The sequence below is a fragment of the Ambystoma mexicanum genome, chromosome 10 (assembly GCF_040938575.1).
Source record: "Ambystoma mexicanum isolate Mex_15411 chromosome 10, UKY_AmexF1_1, whole genome shotgun sequence".
NCBI classification, from domain to species: Eukaryota; Metazoa; Chordata; class Amphibia; order Caudata; family Ambystomatidae; genus Ambystoma; species Ambystoma mexicanum.
The window spans coordinates 1,108,943,088-1,108,959,010 of record NC_090932.1 but is presented as its reverse complement, the minus strand read 5'-3'; the positions used below and the strand labels follow the sequence as shown (position 1 = coordinate 1,108,959,010).

Sequence of the window (15,923 nt, the reverse complement as noted above, 5' to 3'; positions counted from 1 at the left end):
CCCCGGCAACTGTAGGTGTCTGCTGGATGACCCCAGCACCCACTGGGCTACAGCCAGCCGGCAACAGTACCTAAAACGTATGCTTGGTGTCACCAGCACTGATGAGGACCGCCTCTCCACTACAGGGCCTACTCCAAAAAATCGTGACTGTTAGGACCCTCCCTAGATTTCTTAGTCGACATAAACCACTGCTTGCACTTTCATTCTTCAATATCAAAAATATTTGTTTTCCCCTCGAGCCTAACAATACATTAAAAAAATAAACACTCCTGCATCCTCGCCTCTACTCCTTCAGATATCTGCATAAGTCATTCTTTGGGAGTGAAGAGAAAAAACATATTTTCACCATAGAGCAGAAAAAAAAATCGTCATTCTACTCTGTGTTGCTCGAGTCGTCACCTAACACGACCGCCTGGGACACGATCAGAGTGATTCGTGTCTCCACTCTCCAGTCCGACTGGAGATGACGTTACCTTTCAGAGAATCTTGCTGGCATGATTTGCGCATGCGGTTCAAGTCTCGTTCCTAGTCTACTCCTCAACACAGAATCCTTGTTTTGTTATCTATTGCCCATGGCTGCGCGGGAGCGAGGCTTGAATCGCAGAGTACAATGACATGCCACACGCAAGCGCAGAGATTTGTGAATCTTCCCGAATCCCAATGGCTACCGATTGCAGAATGTGCCGGGCCAGGGCCCCTCTGTTCTTGCTGCTGTTGCAACTTAGTCTTTCCCGGGCCCTGTACTTCCACATCGGGGAGACTGAGAAGAGGTGCTTCATAGAAGAGATCCCAGACGAAACCATGGTGATAGGTAAGGGGAAAATGAGGAATGCCTTAGTGATCTGGGTGAGTGCGTTGGGGTAACGGAGACTAAAACCGGCGAGGGACCGTTTTTTCTTGCCAGGATGAAGGAAGTGGGGTTTGAGACTTACATTTGTGATTAATGGAGTGGCTGGAGTCACGGAGCTGGTAATATGGGCTTGAGGGCATGGTGCTAGGCGAGATGGTTTTTAAGGTACATTGTCTTGTTTAACTCGTTTTTTGAGGCGTCGTTGTGCATGAGTGCATGCCGGGAGTGTGCTGGTATGGTACAGGACTATGTTATTTTTGGTAGTGACACTAAGGTGTACGTTTTATCTGGAGTGTGGAAACCAAGATCTGTTGGCTGCAAATGAGGGGTCAGCAGGAGATTCGCAGATTTTCAGTGGGACGACCAAGTTTGTCAGTGCAGTTGTTGTGGGTCGTGAAGTCCGGGAGCCCTGAACATCTCTGCAAAGGTTGATGTAGAGCAGGTAAGTGCTTGAATGCGTAAGGATGTCGCTGTGTGTGCATTGTCTGTAGTGGAAAGATGATGATAGATTGAAAGGTGATTTGGGTAGGCTCTTTGTGCGGCCTGTTTTTTGGCGTTAGAAGTTGGGATGTAAACTGAGGTCCTGTGGTGGTCTCCTGTTTTGTGACGGGGTGTTGAAGTTTTCATTTTATGATTGCACTAGTCGGGATATATGTCCCCTGTCAGATTACTATTTGGTAACACAGACCCCTGATTTCGATCTCGAGGATGTTTTTGCACAGGCATAGTAACACATATCAGTTCTTCTCTTGTTAGGGTGTTGCTCTGGCGGGTCTCTGAATCCAAGTCCTGATGGCTATTATGTAAGTGGATCCTATGATGATTCCCTGCAGGCTGCTTTCACCAAAGCCTGGTTTCCGCACTGTGGGTAACCATCCTTCCTCTGGGAGCCACCCTCTTCTCCCTGCTCCAAATCGGGGGGCATCATGCAAACCCTCTTCCCTCTCCTGCTTCCCCCCACCTCCCAAAATGGCTTGTTCGTTGGGTGATGACCCCGCCACCCCGGACTCTCGACTCGCCTTCCTTTTCACTACCTGACATCTGTTCACACATACATACACATTCCCCTTCCTGATCCCAACCCCCCCTTACCTCTTTGTCTGCGCCATCTGACTCGCTTCCAGGTTGCACTGTAAGGGCATGCGTTGTTCCTCGACAGGCTGCTGTTCGGTGAAATCGGCCAGTCGGGAGCATTTTTTTAAATAAAGTTGGTTGTTCCATGTAAGTCTCCATCTGGGCTATTTATTGCGAGTTGGGTGTCTGTGGACTTCCGGTGTGCTCTATCCCAATCCAAGATGGCTATTATAATATAAGGTGTTTGGAAGATGCTCTTTGTCTGTTGTAGTCTTTTGAACAGTCAGGTTTTGGGAGATTTTCTGACAACCAGGTGATATTCTTCTCCATGGAGTCACCAGCGCATTGATTTCCAGAGATTGGATGAGAGTTGAGGTTCCTCCTCCTTGACGTTTTCATTTGAATCGTAGAACTGCCACTAAGGCTGTGTTGTTGGAGCTAAGTGTCTGGACAGGTATGTAGTGGATGAATTTCTTCCTAGTGGATTCTGGCTCCTTGTCATGGAAGGCACGGTGGGCCGTCGATGGTTTACAATGAAATGAAAATGAATCCTGCATGTTGCCCTGATCCTGTTGGGTATTGACAGATGTTGGAGATGTTTTCCATCTTTAGACCCTTAAGATCAATTTGGCTGCACCATTTTTGGTTCCTTGTTGGTGGTTAAGCAAATACTTAGGGAGGTTGAAGCTGTTTGGCGTAATCAAACCTGGAGTGTACCACGGCAATGATTGCCATGGCCCTGCTTGAGAATGTCAGGCCTGGCATGATGCCATAGATGGATAGCAGTTGGGAGATGGAACAGTGGTTTTAACTTGAGGTTTCAGTGTGAGGGCACTGATCACAAAGCATCCAAGGTTTTTGATTATTACTGTGGGCAGGGCCTCATTTCTCTAGGCCAAGGAATTGATGTGTGATAGTGTGTTCTCGTGCTGCATGTCATAAGTTCCATTTTGGTTCAGTTTCGCCGAGTCGATTTTGTCATCTATGAATTAATATGTGAGAAGCGGGTGCCAAGTCTAGTTAATGTGAGGTTGTGGTTTGGGTACATTTGTAGTCAATGTGAGTATCATTTGCATAGTTGTAGCATGTGAGGCTTGAGTTGTTTATTTCCAGGAAGGGGGTATCGTAGATGTTGATAGCATAGGTACATTGAATCCTTGTGAGCTTAGAGCCCTTTTTGGCAACACGCATGCATGGATGGGATGCAGAATAACTCTGACACCAAATAATACAACCAACTCAGGAAGATGGTAAAGTATTTCTGTTTTTAATATCAATTGTCTAAAACAATGAGTTAACAGACATCAACAGACGTTTGCTCGAGTCTCTCAATGGATTTAATAAAAAATTACATTTATATAGCAATAAATATCATATGTGACGTCCTACTGCGTGGCAAATATGAGAAACCTACGAAGGAGTTATGATAGGCTCAAGGGGAACATCTAAGTGTATTTTCTATAAGGGGTTGGGTTGTGATTGGGTCTCTGTCAGGTGGACATCTGGTGCCCACCTCTAGTGTGAGTCATCAACTTTATTAAGTACACAGTATATTATTGGCTCTCGAACTATAAGGCCCTTCGTTATATGGCCCTCTACAATTGATTGGCACGCTCGTGGAAGTGAGGAACATTCGGCTCACTAGCAGCATGTAAGCTCATACCCCAGGTGCCAGGAGGTGGACTTGACTGTACCCCCCTCCCCCAAAATTAGCCCAATGTATCTCCTCACCCATGTCTACTGCCATAAAGATTGTCTTTGAACTTGGCCTTGCAGTCTATTCTCATCTCTTGGAATATAAGCGAGTATGAGCACATGCTATCATAGTTCTAGAACTGTGTGCCCAACTCCATTTCTGTCCTTGGCTCACGTGACAAGAGACCAACTTTTGGGCTATTCTGCTTCATGTAATTGTCTTAAATTAATTAAACTTGGCACACATGGTGTTATTTCTTTGCACCTTAACAAGCAATGATTCAGCTACGCACACTTACCGCCTTCAAGAATAGATAACCAGTCATGGCTGCTGCAGCTTTGCCATTCATTCTCATGATCCCAGCTAATTCTTTTCGGCGACACAGCTCTTGATCCTTCTTTCTCAGTGAGTCTGAGCTTACTAAATGTGTGACACTGATGTCCAGTTTCTATAGAACGGTGGCTTCGCCTGCAGTCTATTCACTACTCATAGCCAGCTTCTAAGATTACTTTATCTATTTCCGTTGCTGCATCTGTACAATTTTTAAATGGCTTATATTTTCTGCAGTGCTCTTCACACGTTCATTCTTATTTTCGCACATTAATGTTTACTCGATTCTTTATTTCATCATTTTCTATAAGGGTCATGCATCTTCTTCAGCCAATCTTCTCTGTGCGTTAAGCTTGCTTCTTGTGACGTCACCAGCTCCTTTTCTTACTTAAAAAAAAATTATATTCCTTCAGGGATTTCCTCCATTAGATTGTCATCCCTCCGGGAGTACATCTGATCGGGTTTTCTTAATGCATACCTTTTCACAAAGATTTGCTGCAGAATAGTCACAACTACTTGTCCAGCATGGCACAATCTCAGGCTTCCAGCATACAGGTAGGAGGGGGGCTGGACATCGTGCATAGCCATTCGGCTGCTCCTCTACACTTGGTTTACCCCACACGTTATGCTGTAGGGGCATGTAAGTCGATCCAGCATAGTGCAATATGCGCACAAGGAAGATATATCCATTTTGGCGAAGAGCTAGACCATACCTTAGTTATAGCTGAAGCAGGTGGACTCCTAGGCATGCTATTTGCTAGAGAAGCTGGAGGTGGGGGAGAGCTCTGGTCATACCATCTGCAGGGGGACCATTGTAATTGTGTGGGTCTGGAGCAGTACATGTGGGTGCTTTTAACCTCCTATTAGACAGTTGTGCTAGTTGAAAGGCATGTTTAAATCGAGCATACTATGGTAAATGGGTAGGTGGGTCTGATGACTCCATGTTACGGGACACCACTTTAGCAATATAGGGTCTTTTCATAGCATTGCTATTTAGAGCTTGACTCCACTATGTTCAATCTACGGTAACCAAGAGTTAAAACATGCTGATCGTTGAGAGGGTTGGGGCATGTCGAGATACATTGACTACAGGTAGGAAACCGACCGTGCTAATAGGCTCCACAGCGAAGTCCTTAACAATATTGGTGGCATCAAAATCGAATGGTCCATTTCAAAATATTGGGAGTTGGGGATGCTCAGCAATTATTAGCACTTATTTTTGCGACTAGACAATACAGTTTGTTCTAGTAGTGCACATTGTGTTGCATGCATGTATTTTGGTTTCTTTTATAGCTTTCAGTTTCTCTCTGAGGCTGCTGCAAATAGTTATAGCCGTGGGAGAGAAAGGGGAAGTAAGGGCCAAGCTTGTAAGAGAAATTGAGGGTGGAGTTTGTCGAAAGAGATGTGGTCCAACAGTGATTTAGAACATATAGTCAGGCTATGATCCTCTTTATTCACTGTCTTTTTGTTAGAGAAACATTTCTACAACCCTCTCAGGAGTGTTGTTCAACCATCTAACTTAATGGCAAGACAGCGTTTCAAACCAAATTAAAGACCAGGAACTTTCAGGTTAGCAACAGCAGAGCAGTCAGCCTTTCATCAAGGAAGGAGATAGGCTGACAGTGAAGTACAATTAGTTTCAATGGTTACCCCCGAGAATACACCAGAATGTTAAACTGAAAAATATACATTATTATAAAACTACACAGAGATTCAAATGAGTTTAAATAAGTAAGTTGGGTTAAACATTGGAAAACCACAATGTATGTATACAAATGGTAAAGGGCCATAGGCAAACCCTAAGCTAAATGTATGACCAAGGACTGGTGGCAAGCACAGTGCATACAAGACTACGGGTTGAGGGAGAAAAAGAGGCCCCTAGTCGGTGAAGTACATTTTATACAGTTATGAACAAGAACCACAAATGCCTATAAATGTATAGCTGCAGTAATCCCCCAAACCTCTTAAACATTGTAAAATCACTAATAAACTTGCACACCATATACTAGATACTGTACCTAGAGCGAGGATAAGGAGTTAACACTTTCCCAAAGAATGGGAGTCATCTTACGCTTATAGTACCAGACCAGAATAGTCTTGTTACACCTCCTAGAAAAGGATTGCTGCAGTGTAAACACAGCCAGCAACCATATCAGAATAAAAGTTTCTAGTTGGTGGGCAGTGCAGTGTTTTATTATAATTCAATCTGTGGGACATCCTAGGTACTTGCTAAAATTGTAGTGTTTTGTAGAAAACTTTAGGGACCCAAGGAGGACCTAGAAAAACGTCAATGTACAGTTGAATACCTTATTTTTTTAAGTCAATTTCATAGTTGATAAGAGTTCCACCTAGTAATCAACGGCACAAATGCAATATGCACAATTGTGGCTATAGGATAAAGTCAGCTAAGTACTTGTTTTACCCCAAAGCTGTGGAAAGGGGCATCAAGCTACCACACATCACGCCGTACGAGACCATCTTGGAGCAGTCTAGTTCCAGGTTCGAGTTTCTGGAAGTAAACGGAGCAGGATTCAGGCTAATGGAAGTCCAAAGTGAGCCTCGGTCTAGGGGTCCTGCAACACCCCACCACTACCTCGAGTGGGATCAACATCTGGCAAATACTAAGCCAGGAGCAAGCACTCATGTGGCTGGATTCAGAGTACATGGATTAGGAATGGAGAAACAACCTCGTTAGTAAAAGTTTCTTTTACAGGGATAGTTACAGGACCTGATACACAGGGACTTGCACTCCAGTCTAGCAGTGACCCAGAAGATGAAAAAGAATACACCTTCTCAGGAGGTTGACCACCAGCTAGGAGCAGAAGCAACCATTGGAGAGGCAACAGGAAGACATAAGAACCCAACCAAGCAGATCCAGACAGCTCGAAAAGGCAAAAAACCAGGCAGCCAGCCAGCAGAGGACTGTCCCACGATGGGCGCAACCAGTGTTCCGGATAGGATTTTGGCGTGAGAGTATTTTATTTTATTTCAAATTTTGTTTTATTGGGTTATGTTATGACAAATTCTCAAGTAGAAACCAAACATATGCGCCAACTTGCTTCAAGAGAAAAGAGATCACTGTGAATATTGACGAGTTGACTTAAACTCCCTTCCCGCCTCCCTCTGCCCCCTCCTCCCACTCCCCTAGGGACACGTCGGTTAAGGATACAAGTCTTTAGGATGTTAACATTTGGTTTTGGAGGAGAGGTTCTAGTCCGGTTCACTGCACCTCAAGGAATGGCTTCCATTTCCCTGATTGGGGAGATCCCGTGGATGGTAGAATTGGAGAGTAAATCTAATTTCAAAAATAAAATAAGTTTCTTACTTCACAAGAGAGTAAAAGTGTCTTGACAACTATCCAATTTGTGCATAAAATTAAAATGTTCGAAAACGTTAGTGGAAAAGAACTTGTTGATGCGTACTGCCCAGCTTCATCTTCATTATACTTGGACACCAAACTACTACAGATGCCAGCTAGTTACATCATAAATCAAGTCCCTCACTCTACCGGCTTCCCTTCTCTGCCTTTCGGGCGTACTGTTGCTGCCTGGCACTACCTGCTTGATAGCCACTCCATGTTTTTGCTCCATCTCTCCTTCCCTTTGCTACTGTTTCCCCTGTCTCTCACTTTCTGATCTGCCTCTCATGTGTTGCTATGCCACGTTTTGACGTCTCTTGCTCTGTCACACTTCTCTCCCATCTCTGCATGCTATTATTGCTGTTTCCCTGCTACATTGTGCTGTATCGGTTGATAGAACTCCTCTTCCTCTCTCTCATGTCATTACTTTGACTATATCTGTTTTTTCATTTTCTCTGTTGTGGTTGCTACTCTTTTGATTATCTTTCTTGCACTGCCTCCTAGTTATTGGCCTGCCTTTCTCTAATCTGGATTTACTATTTCCAGATCTCCCTGTCTATCTGTGTTTTCTTATTTGACTGTCTCTATATGTGTTTCTTTTACTCTGCTTCTATCCCTCACTCCTATTGTGTGTGGCCTATTATTTACCTGTTTCCCTTTTCACTTTCTTTGTTGCTCTCTCTCTTCCTGTTGCTTGAATTCCTGTTTTGTATTGTCTAATACGTTCTTTGTTCTTGCAGCCTCTCCCCCAACCCTTCACTTTGTTCTCCTGTATTGCTTGCTCTTTATCTCCTTTTTCGTCTTTTGACATAGCACCAATAAATATTTAAAAAAGCTGAAAATGCCTTTTCCATTTAGACATTTAGTGCAGCTTTACCATTGGTTGCTCCTTTTTTTTATATGTGTACAAACCTTCTTTTGGCCATTAGGTTGGGAATTGTAGAGTTGGAGGTGTGTCTCATCAGATGCAGTACTTGCTTGAATGCAAATGCTTTACCAGCACTGTATGCCATTACAAGTATAAGAGCCCAGATGAGATGCATGTTCTGAGCCATTACAGGTATAGCAGGCCTGATGAGAGGGGATATTTGTGATCACTGTGACCACCGAAAATGCTGATTTAAAAAAAAAAACACATATATATACACACCCCCCCCCTGATACCCCCTACATTAATTATATACTGTACCCATCCCCCCGCATATATGTGGGGTCGAAATCAAAAATTTTTTCAGTGGTTGCCGTAAAAAAGGCCTAGTAATTGTATAATCCCGATAAGAGGTGTGTTCTTATTCACTGAACATTTAGTAGTACTTTTGATAAGTCGAAACTCAGTGAGTTCTGTTTCAATTGAATGTTACCTGCATCTTAAACAGATATTGATGCAGATGCATTAACTCACCTCAACAGGATTTGAACTAACAGGTTACACAATGATCTCTGCAGCAGGGGGTTTGACCCACCAAGCTACCTTTCCCAACGGGCTGTTGTCTTGGAAAGGCTCATAGGGTTAGGACACTGGCAGTTCCACGTGAGGCTTGCCTGACATAACTGGCTTGTCACAATCTCTCAGCCTGTTTGGTCTATCCTACATGAGTCAGTAAATTCATAATGAGGCTTTGAAATGTGCTCGATTTTTGGTAGAGGGACATGAGAGAAGCAGAAGTTTTGAAAAGCGCAAGGCAGAGTAGGAGGGATCGTGGTACATGACGATATTGCCATCTTCACACTGTTCTCCATTGTGCATCACACCACCTCAGGAGGGTGGTGGGAAGGATCTACGTGAGAAGTACCAAATATTTTACTGTGAGGTGGAAAATCCTGCATGCAAAACACATTTTCTGTGTCAGCACACCACGTCCACATCCACACACTTGAATTAAATATCCCATACCCACCCCCCCTCCCCATCTATTCTTTGGGGGACATTTTTTGTTTTCCTTGCAAGGTTTTCTACATCGTAGTAATGGGATTTGGGAATTTTGTAGTGACACTGATGGGAAGAGCTCAGATACTGTTCTTGCTCAGTACATTAGCTGACTGCAGAAAATGCCAACACATGTTTGTGCTTTGTCATTACAGCAGCTCTTTTCAGAAATGCAGGTACTGTCCCAAAACATAGCAGTCCTGCTAAGAAATGTGGGCATGATGCAATCGGCCCTGCTGTGAATAATTGGCACTGTGCCATGACATGCATATCGCAAGTCTGCTGCTAAATTAGGCTACTTTTCCTGAATATATATATAGCAGTCCTGTTCAGAGGTATCTGTGCCACTGAAAATATATACTGCACTGCTTCTACCTGCATCCATTATACCCACCTGTGATGGGCGGTTGGTCAGAAAGGAGTTAAAGTTCAGACTACATGCCCAGCTATTCCTTGCTCTCTAAGAACACAAACCACGTACAGTGCCCTTTCATGCATGCACATGCTCACGGACACATAAAATCTTAACACTCAAAAAAACACATCTTCATATAGAACACCAAAAGCTTTTCCTTCTCACAATTGCCAACACTGCTTGCTAGGAGGCTCTTCTAAAACTTTGAGACATCAAACGCAATTGATGTGCTTCTGTGATGAAAAGAAAACAAAGAATGACATGCCCATGATGCTGCGCTGCCTCTGTTTTGATCAGCTTTAATAGTGGAAAATGAAGCGGAAATGCATTGCTTTTTATTTTTTTCCCCAGTAACATTTTTTTTGGCATTTTTCAACAACATTACTGAAACATCCCCCCCCCCCCCACCTCCCCTTGATCCAGGTAGAGTTTCTTTGCATAGCAGCCGGTTTCGATTGCAGGGTTGCGGATTACAAGTATCTCTCCATTGCCCGTCCTTGGACAGTAGTACCGGGGTAAATCCATCAGTCCCCCTTCCGCTGGACATTCCACTATTCCCAGGATAACCATAGTCCTAGGACACCATGCTGAGTGGGCACCTTCCCTTAGATATCTTAGAAGGCAGGACCAGTCTGAGTTAAATCTTTTGTAGTCCCCCCTGGACGGAGTAGGTGAGCCACTCCACTGCTGCAATATTCCAAATCTTTGCGACCCATTAGTGGACCAGAGGGGGGTCCCTGGACTTCCATTTGCGAGCCAATACTAGAGCTGCTGCCATCATCATTATGGCATATAACTTGCGGGCGGGTTTTGCCTTGAGTTGCTCTAGGGTTCCGTCTAGGCCTTTCAATGCAAGGCCCCTATTCCCTTAATTTTTACCCCTAATACTTGTTTGATTGCTTCGTGTATGCCCACACAGAAATGGTTTAACTTTGGGCATTCCGACCAGACATGGCTCCATGTCCCCTCCCTCCCCCCACATTCCCTCCTGCACCGCCCGGAGGCTCCTGGCTACATCCTGTGAAGCCTGACAGGGGTCAGGTGCCACTGGAACATTAGTTTCAGCCATATTTCGCGAATCTGGAGGGACCGTGTCAATTTAGGAATGAGTTCCCATAGTTTTGCCCACTCCGTTTCTTCTGTTGGGCTCCTGGTGGAGTCCTCCCATTTTATGTAAGTTCTCGGTGGGGGGCAGGGGGTCTTCACCTAGTTTTATGTGTTTGTACAAGTTTGCCACTAATCGTCTGTCTCCTGGGTCTCTTTGAGGTAATGTTCGAATGCGGTTAGCTGGCGAACCCCTGCTAGTTTCATGGTTGGGTGGAGTAGCCAGTGTCTCAGTAGGACGTAGGTGTACCTTTCCTTTTTGCCTAGAGTGAAGTCTGATTAGCATTGCTCGAAGTGCTTAATGTGGTCCCCTTCAGGCAACCCCCCCCTTTTTGCCAGGGCCCAAATATGTGTGTTTTGTAGCCCGGTGTGAATTTAGGATTGCCAAAGAGCGGTGTGTATGGCGAAGGGAACGTAGTGATGTGCGCCCCCTTGACGGCTTTGTCCCAAGCATCCCCTACTCCTGTTGTGATGGAGCAGCTATACATTTGAGGAAGTCTGTCCGTCTGTTTTCCATAATATTCCCTGATTTTTGAATCAGTTGGGCTATTCTCATGACCTTGTCGCCCACCTGGTACCCTCTAATGAAACCTGGTTGGTCGGCCCGGATCAATTTGGGGAGAATCTGATCTATTATATTTGCAAGGATTTTCGTGTGAATCTTTGCGTCGACATTTATTAGGACGTAAAATGCGCATTCAGTGGGGTCCTTACCTTTTTTCGGGATAAGTATCATTTTTGCCTCGTCCATGGAGTTGAAAATGGCCCTGTCTCCTTGCCTATCTGGTTGAAAAGGTCTGTGAGATAGAGAACATGCAGTTATTTGTGCATCTTATAGAATTCGGCCACAAAGCCGTCAGATTGCTATAATTCTGCCTCTAATCATTGCTTTGAACGCGTCGCATCTGACCTGTGGAGACGTGTCCCCGGCCTTGTTTGTCTCAAAGAGAGCCTGAATTTCCTCGGCCACTTCCCTGGCTAGCAAATCGTCCTTAAAGAGGGGAGTTGTTTATTGCCACCTCCACAGGCCCGGGGGTGACCGGCTCCTTGAGAGGGTGATGGTTATAGGGGCGTGGTCTGAGATTGCAATGGTGCCCAGCTCTATGCTCATGACTTTTCCCAGCAGTGACTTGGAGACCCAGCTATAGTCTAATCTGGAATAAGACTGATGTACGTGCACATAAAAGGTATAGCCCTCCATATCCTCTTCAATTCCCTCCACACGTCAGCTAGCGCTAGGTTGTTCACCTTCGCCATGAGACCCTCCGATGGGTGCCCCTGTGTTCCTGGGGGAGGTTGCTTCTGTCTTTGTTGGGGGGGTCCCAGGTCATGTTAATGTCCCAGGTCAATATGATGGGTGTTTTAGCAAATTGTTCAAGGGCGGGCAGAGCTTTTTGGATATAGGCGTCCTGACAGGTATTGGGTGCATATAGTGTTGCCACTGTGTACCTCTCTCCCCTCGCCTGCAAGGCAACTGCCAGGTATCTCCCCATAACCTCCGATTCCGACCCTGTGAGGTTTAGGTCAAGACCGTCTCTCAGTGCAATGAGGACCCCCTCCCTTCTTGATGGATTGCGTGGCTTGGAAAGATCTTGTGTACAGCCAGAATGTTACTTTCTGTCCCGCAATTGGATGTGTGTTTCCTACATTGCTACTATATCTGGTCGCTCCCTTCTAACAAACCTCTTATCTTCTTCCTTTTGTTAGGAGCGTTTAGTCCGTTGACGTTTAGGGATATGATCTTCAGCTTGTCTCTGCTAGCCATTCCTTTCTCCTATTGGCCGTATCCTGTACTTACCACCCTCTTCCCAGCCCCCTTCCCGATGAGGCCTCCCTGCCATCTTGTTTCCCCCTGGATCTCTGCCCCCCCAATCCCCTCTGGAGGGATTTAACTGGTGCTCGGCCCCCCTCAGTAATTAGTTACAAGAGTTGAACCCTAGGATAGTCCCAGAATTGCCCCACGCAAGATCTTCCAATCTCATTCCCAGATTCCATCATCCCTGTGATGCTGGAAATGCATCAGAGGGACAGGGCCTCCGTATCCTTGTCCTTTTACTTCCTTTTATCGTGTGTTTTCCGCGCAGGAGTTCCTGTGGGACTCCTGGCGGTGCAGCTCTCTTTTGGTTTTGGTGAACGGACTCGTGGGATACCCTTATGGCACCCATGGGTCGGGGTACAACCCTGTGCCCCTAGTGTATGTTTTTGGGCACATGTGGGTGGCCCACAGAGCAGGGTATGGACTGGTGGCAGCTACGTGCTGAAATGACTGGTGCCCTGAGCCTCGTCCATTTTTGGGATGGCCTGTCATTGGAATTGGTAGATTCCTGATGGAGACAAGATGGCCCCGTGACCTCTAGCCTTCCATCGCCTGTTAACTTCGGGAAGCTCTGACTCTGTCCCTTCCCTCTGACAGGCTGTTGGGTGGAAGTTCCATATATGGTAGTGTGGGGGAAGTGCTGACCAGACTGGCTGGAGCCTTCCCAACGACCATATGTTGTGGGTGGGACCTGGGTGAATGGAGTGTGTGATGAATATGCACTTCCTGTTGTGGATGTCTAGTATCTGTTGTTTGACACAATGACTGAGACAGCCCTGCCCGAAACTGGTATGAATGCAGTGTGTAGTGTTGAATGGTGTGTTACTTGTCTGAATCCACATTCTGTGTTATGAGTGTCTGGATGGAGAAGAATGGCCTCAATGCACCGTGTGCCTGATTGGCTGACAAACTGCTGAATGCCCTTCGTAGAGATTGGATGCTTGTGTGTGACCCACCGGAATGAATGGGAGATCCCCAGTATATCTGGGGACCTCTCACTGCTAGGCATCGGGTTCAGAGCTGAAGTCCATCTACGAAGAGTAACTGGAGTGAAATTGACGCTTGATTTTGAAGCCCTGCTGCAAGAGAAGAATTGCTGTTGCTCTCCTTAATCAATCTGAAAGCTGCTGTGTCTCCAAGGACTGGCCCAGAGAGGACCTGGTAAGGCGCCCTCTTCCCGAGCTACGAGGGACCATAGTGCACCAGCTCATCTTTGCCAAAGCTCCCTGGTAGACAGACCTTCGACAGGCTGCCGACCCGAGACGGGGACTGCCGCGGAATCCCAAGGAGAAGCGCCCGGACTGTTGTCCGCCACTGTTGCCGACCGCCGTTGAGCAGTGGTGCTCCCGTTTGCCTAAGAACTTTCGAATCCAAGGACTCTCTTCCGCATCCCCGTCGCTGTATCCCACTGGAGAAGGCCTGACTTTCGACGCACCGAGGAGCATCCGCCGGTGGGTTTCCCGCCACCCAAAGACCACAGAGATGCCGATGACTCGACGCCCTTGCTGGGCCACAGTTCTTCAAACTCTTTGCGGTCCAGAACTATCGACACTGAGGTGCCCGCACGCCTCTTCCTTGCAGGATGTTTACGCTTCCCTGTCAAAGAGCACCGCTAGGAACAAAGCTGCCACTTCACCGTCGTAGCTCACCCTGTCCTCTGTCGGACGTTCGACAACCCGTGACTCCTGCCTTAAGGGGAGGACACTCAAGAAGGGCAGACGAGGAACGCTACAACGCCAGGTACTTTGGGGTTACAGAACTATTAGAAAGTCTCGTGTGAACAATATATGGACAGGGCTTGTGATATCTCCTTTATTGTACAGGTTGCCCAGGTGTGGGGATCTCCACACAGAATTGTCTCGGTAGGGGCCAGTATTCTGTCAATTGTTTTAACCAACTGCTTTCCTCTTCCCTCTATTGTTGTTTTCCTTGACGGCTGAATTTGTGTGCCATTTAACTGTACAGTTGATGCACTTCAAAGAGATCTAATAGTAACTGTGGTACCACGTAGAACTGTATATTTGCCATTATAAATAACCGAGTACAAAGTGCGTTATCGTGATATTGTATATAACCTTGAATATTAATTATATAAAGACTGTGTTTTAACCGATACAGTGTCCGGACATTCCTTTGTGGGTGCTTGAGACTACACTGTACTTAAGAACCAGCCTGCATCACCCCCTGAGAAGCTAGGCCTTGATTGCTCGACTTCGCTACCGCATAGAGAATCTTGGCTGGGGTCCTCTGTGCCTCTCCTCTGCCACCGCATAGAGAATCTTGGCTGGGGTCCTCTGTGCCTCTCCTCTGCCATATAGAGAGCAGAAGTACAGACACCCCCCTCCGGCGTCTTGACAATCCCCTCCTCCCTGCGGGGCCTCGCTTGGCCAAAAGTGGCCCTGACATGCTGGCAGAAACTTGGCATTGATAAGGTTAACTTTAACTGAACTTGGCTCAATTTATGCCCTCCCGAGGTGAGTTTTCCAGGCGCTAGCAGTTGTGTGCTGAGTGATCTCAGTTCGGGGCGTCGAAACGTGGTTTCCATCTGGTCCTGGTCATGTCCGGGCGGGGGGGTACTTTGGTGTGGGTGGGCTTCCCCCTTCTTGGGTCTTTACATTTTGACCGTGGGCCACTCCCACGGTCTTCGGGTGTTGTATGCATTGGTGGAGGGAGTAGGTAGACGTTGGGAGTCGTCGATGCCCAGCAGAGGTAGACCCTGCTCACAGGTCATGATTTATTGTTTCCCATGCCAATCGAAGGTGAGGCCGAAAGGATGGGACCACCTGTAGCAGGTTTTTCTAGATCTTAAGAATGTCAAGACAGGGGCCATCTTCCTCCTTTTGGTGAGCATTGCCTGGGCAGGTCTTGGTAGAGGAAAATTTCCGCCCGTTAAGTGATCTGGTCGGCTTTTCTGGCCTTGGCCATGACTAGTTCTTTGAGCATGAAGTTGCGGAAGGCCGCCAGAATATTTCTTGGTCTCGCTCCCGGGTCCTGTGGATGCAGTCAAATTGTATCTCCGGGGCTAGTAGGTCTCCAAAAATGGACTTAAGAGCTTACGATAGGTCCTGGTCCTGTATCGTATTCGGTAGGCATTAGACTCAGATGTTCTTTCTCCTGGACCTGTTCACTAAGTCCTCTGCCTGGATTTCGAGGTTGAAGTTGGCCGCCGCCAGGGTTTCCAGCAAGACCTCTGCTTTCCTGGTGTCTTCTGTGAGTTCTTGTATTGCTCACTTGTTCGTGTCCACCTTCTGCTCGATTTTGTTGACGTCCCTCTTTACCTCACGTAAGCCCTCTGCCAGATCCTCTTATCGGGGCGTCCATCTGTTTCTGGCCTGTCGTGGTTTTTCTGTCCA

At 46.4% G+C, this 15,923-nt stretch overlaps 1 protein-coding gene across 1 annotated transcript in view; it reads left to right on the top strand.

The window, feature by feature from the left end:
- The first annotated feature begins 532 nt into the window (after positions 1-532).
- The window catches only part of TMED4 (transmembrane p24 trafficking protein 4), a 145,761-nt gene continuing 130,370 nt past the window's right edge, over positions 533-15,923 (top strand). Inside the window, exon 1 of the mRNA XM_069618963.1 lies at positions 533-811. Coding sequence (XP_069475064.1) covers positions 616-811 — 196 coding nt within the window. The 5' untranslated portion in view covers positions 533-615. The remainder of the gene's footprint in view (positions 812-15,923) is intronic.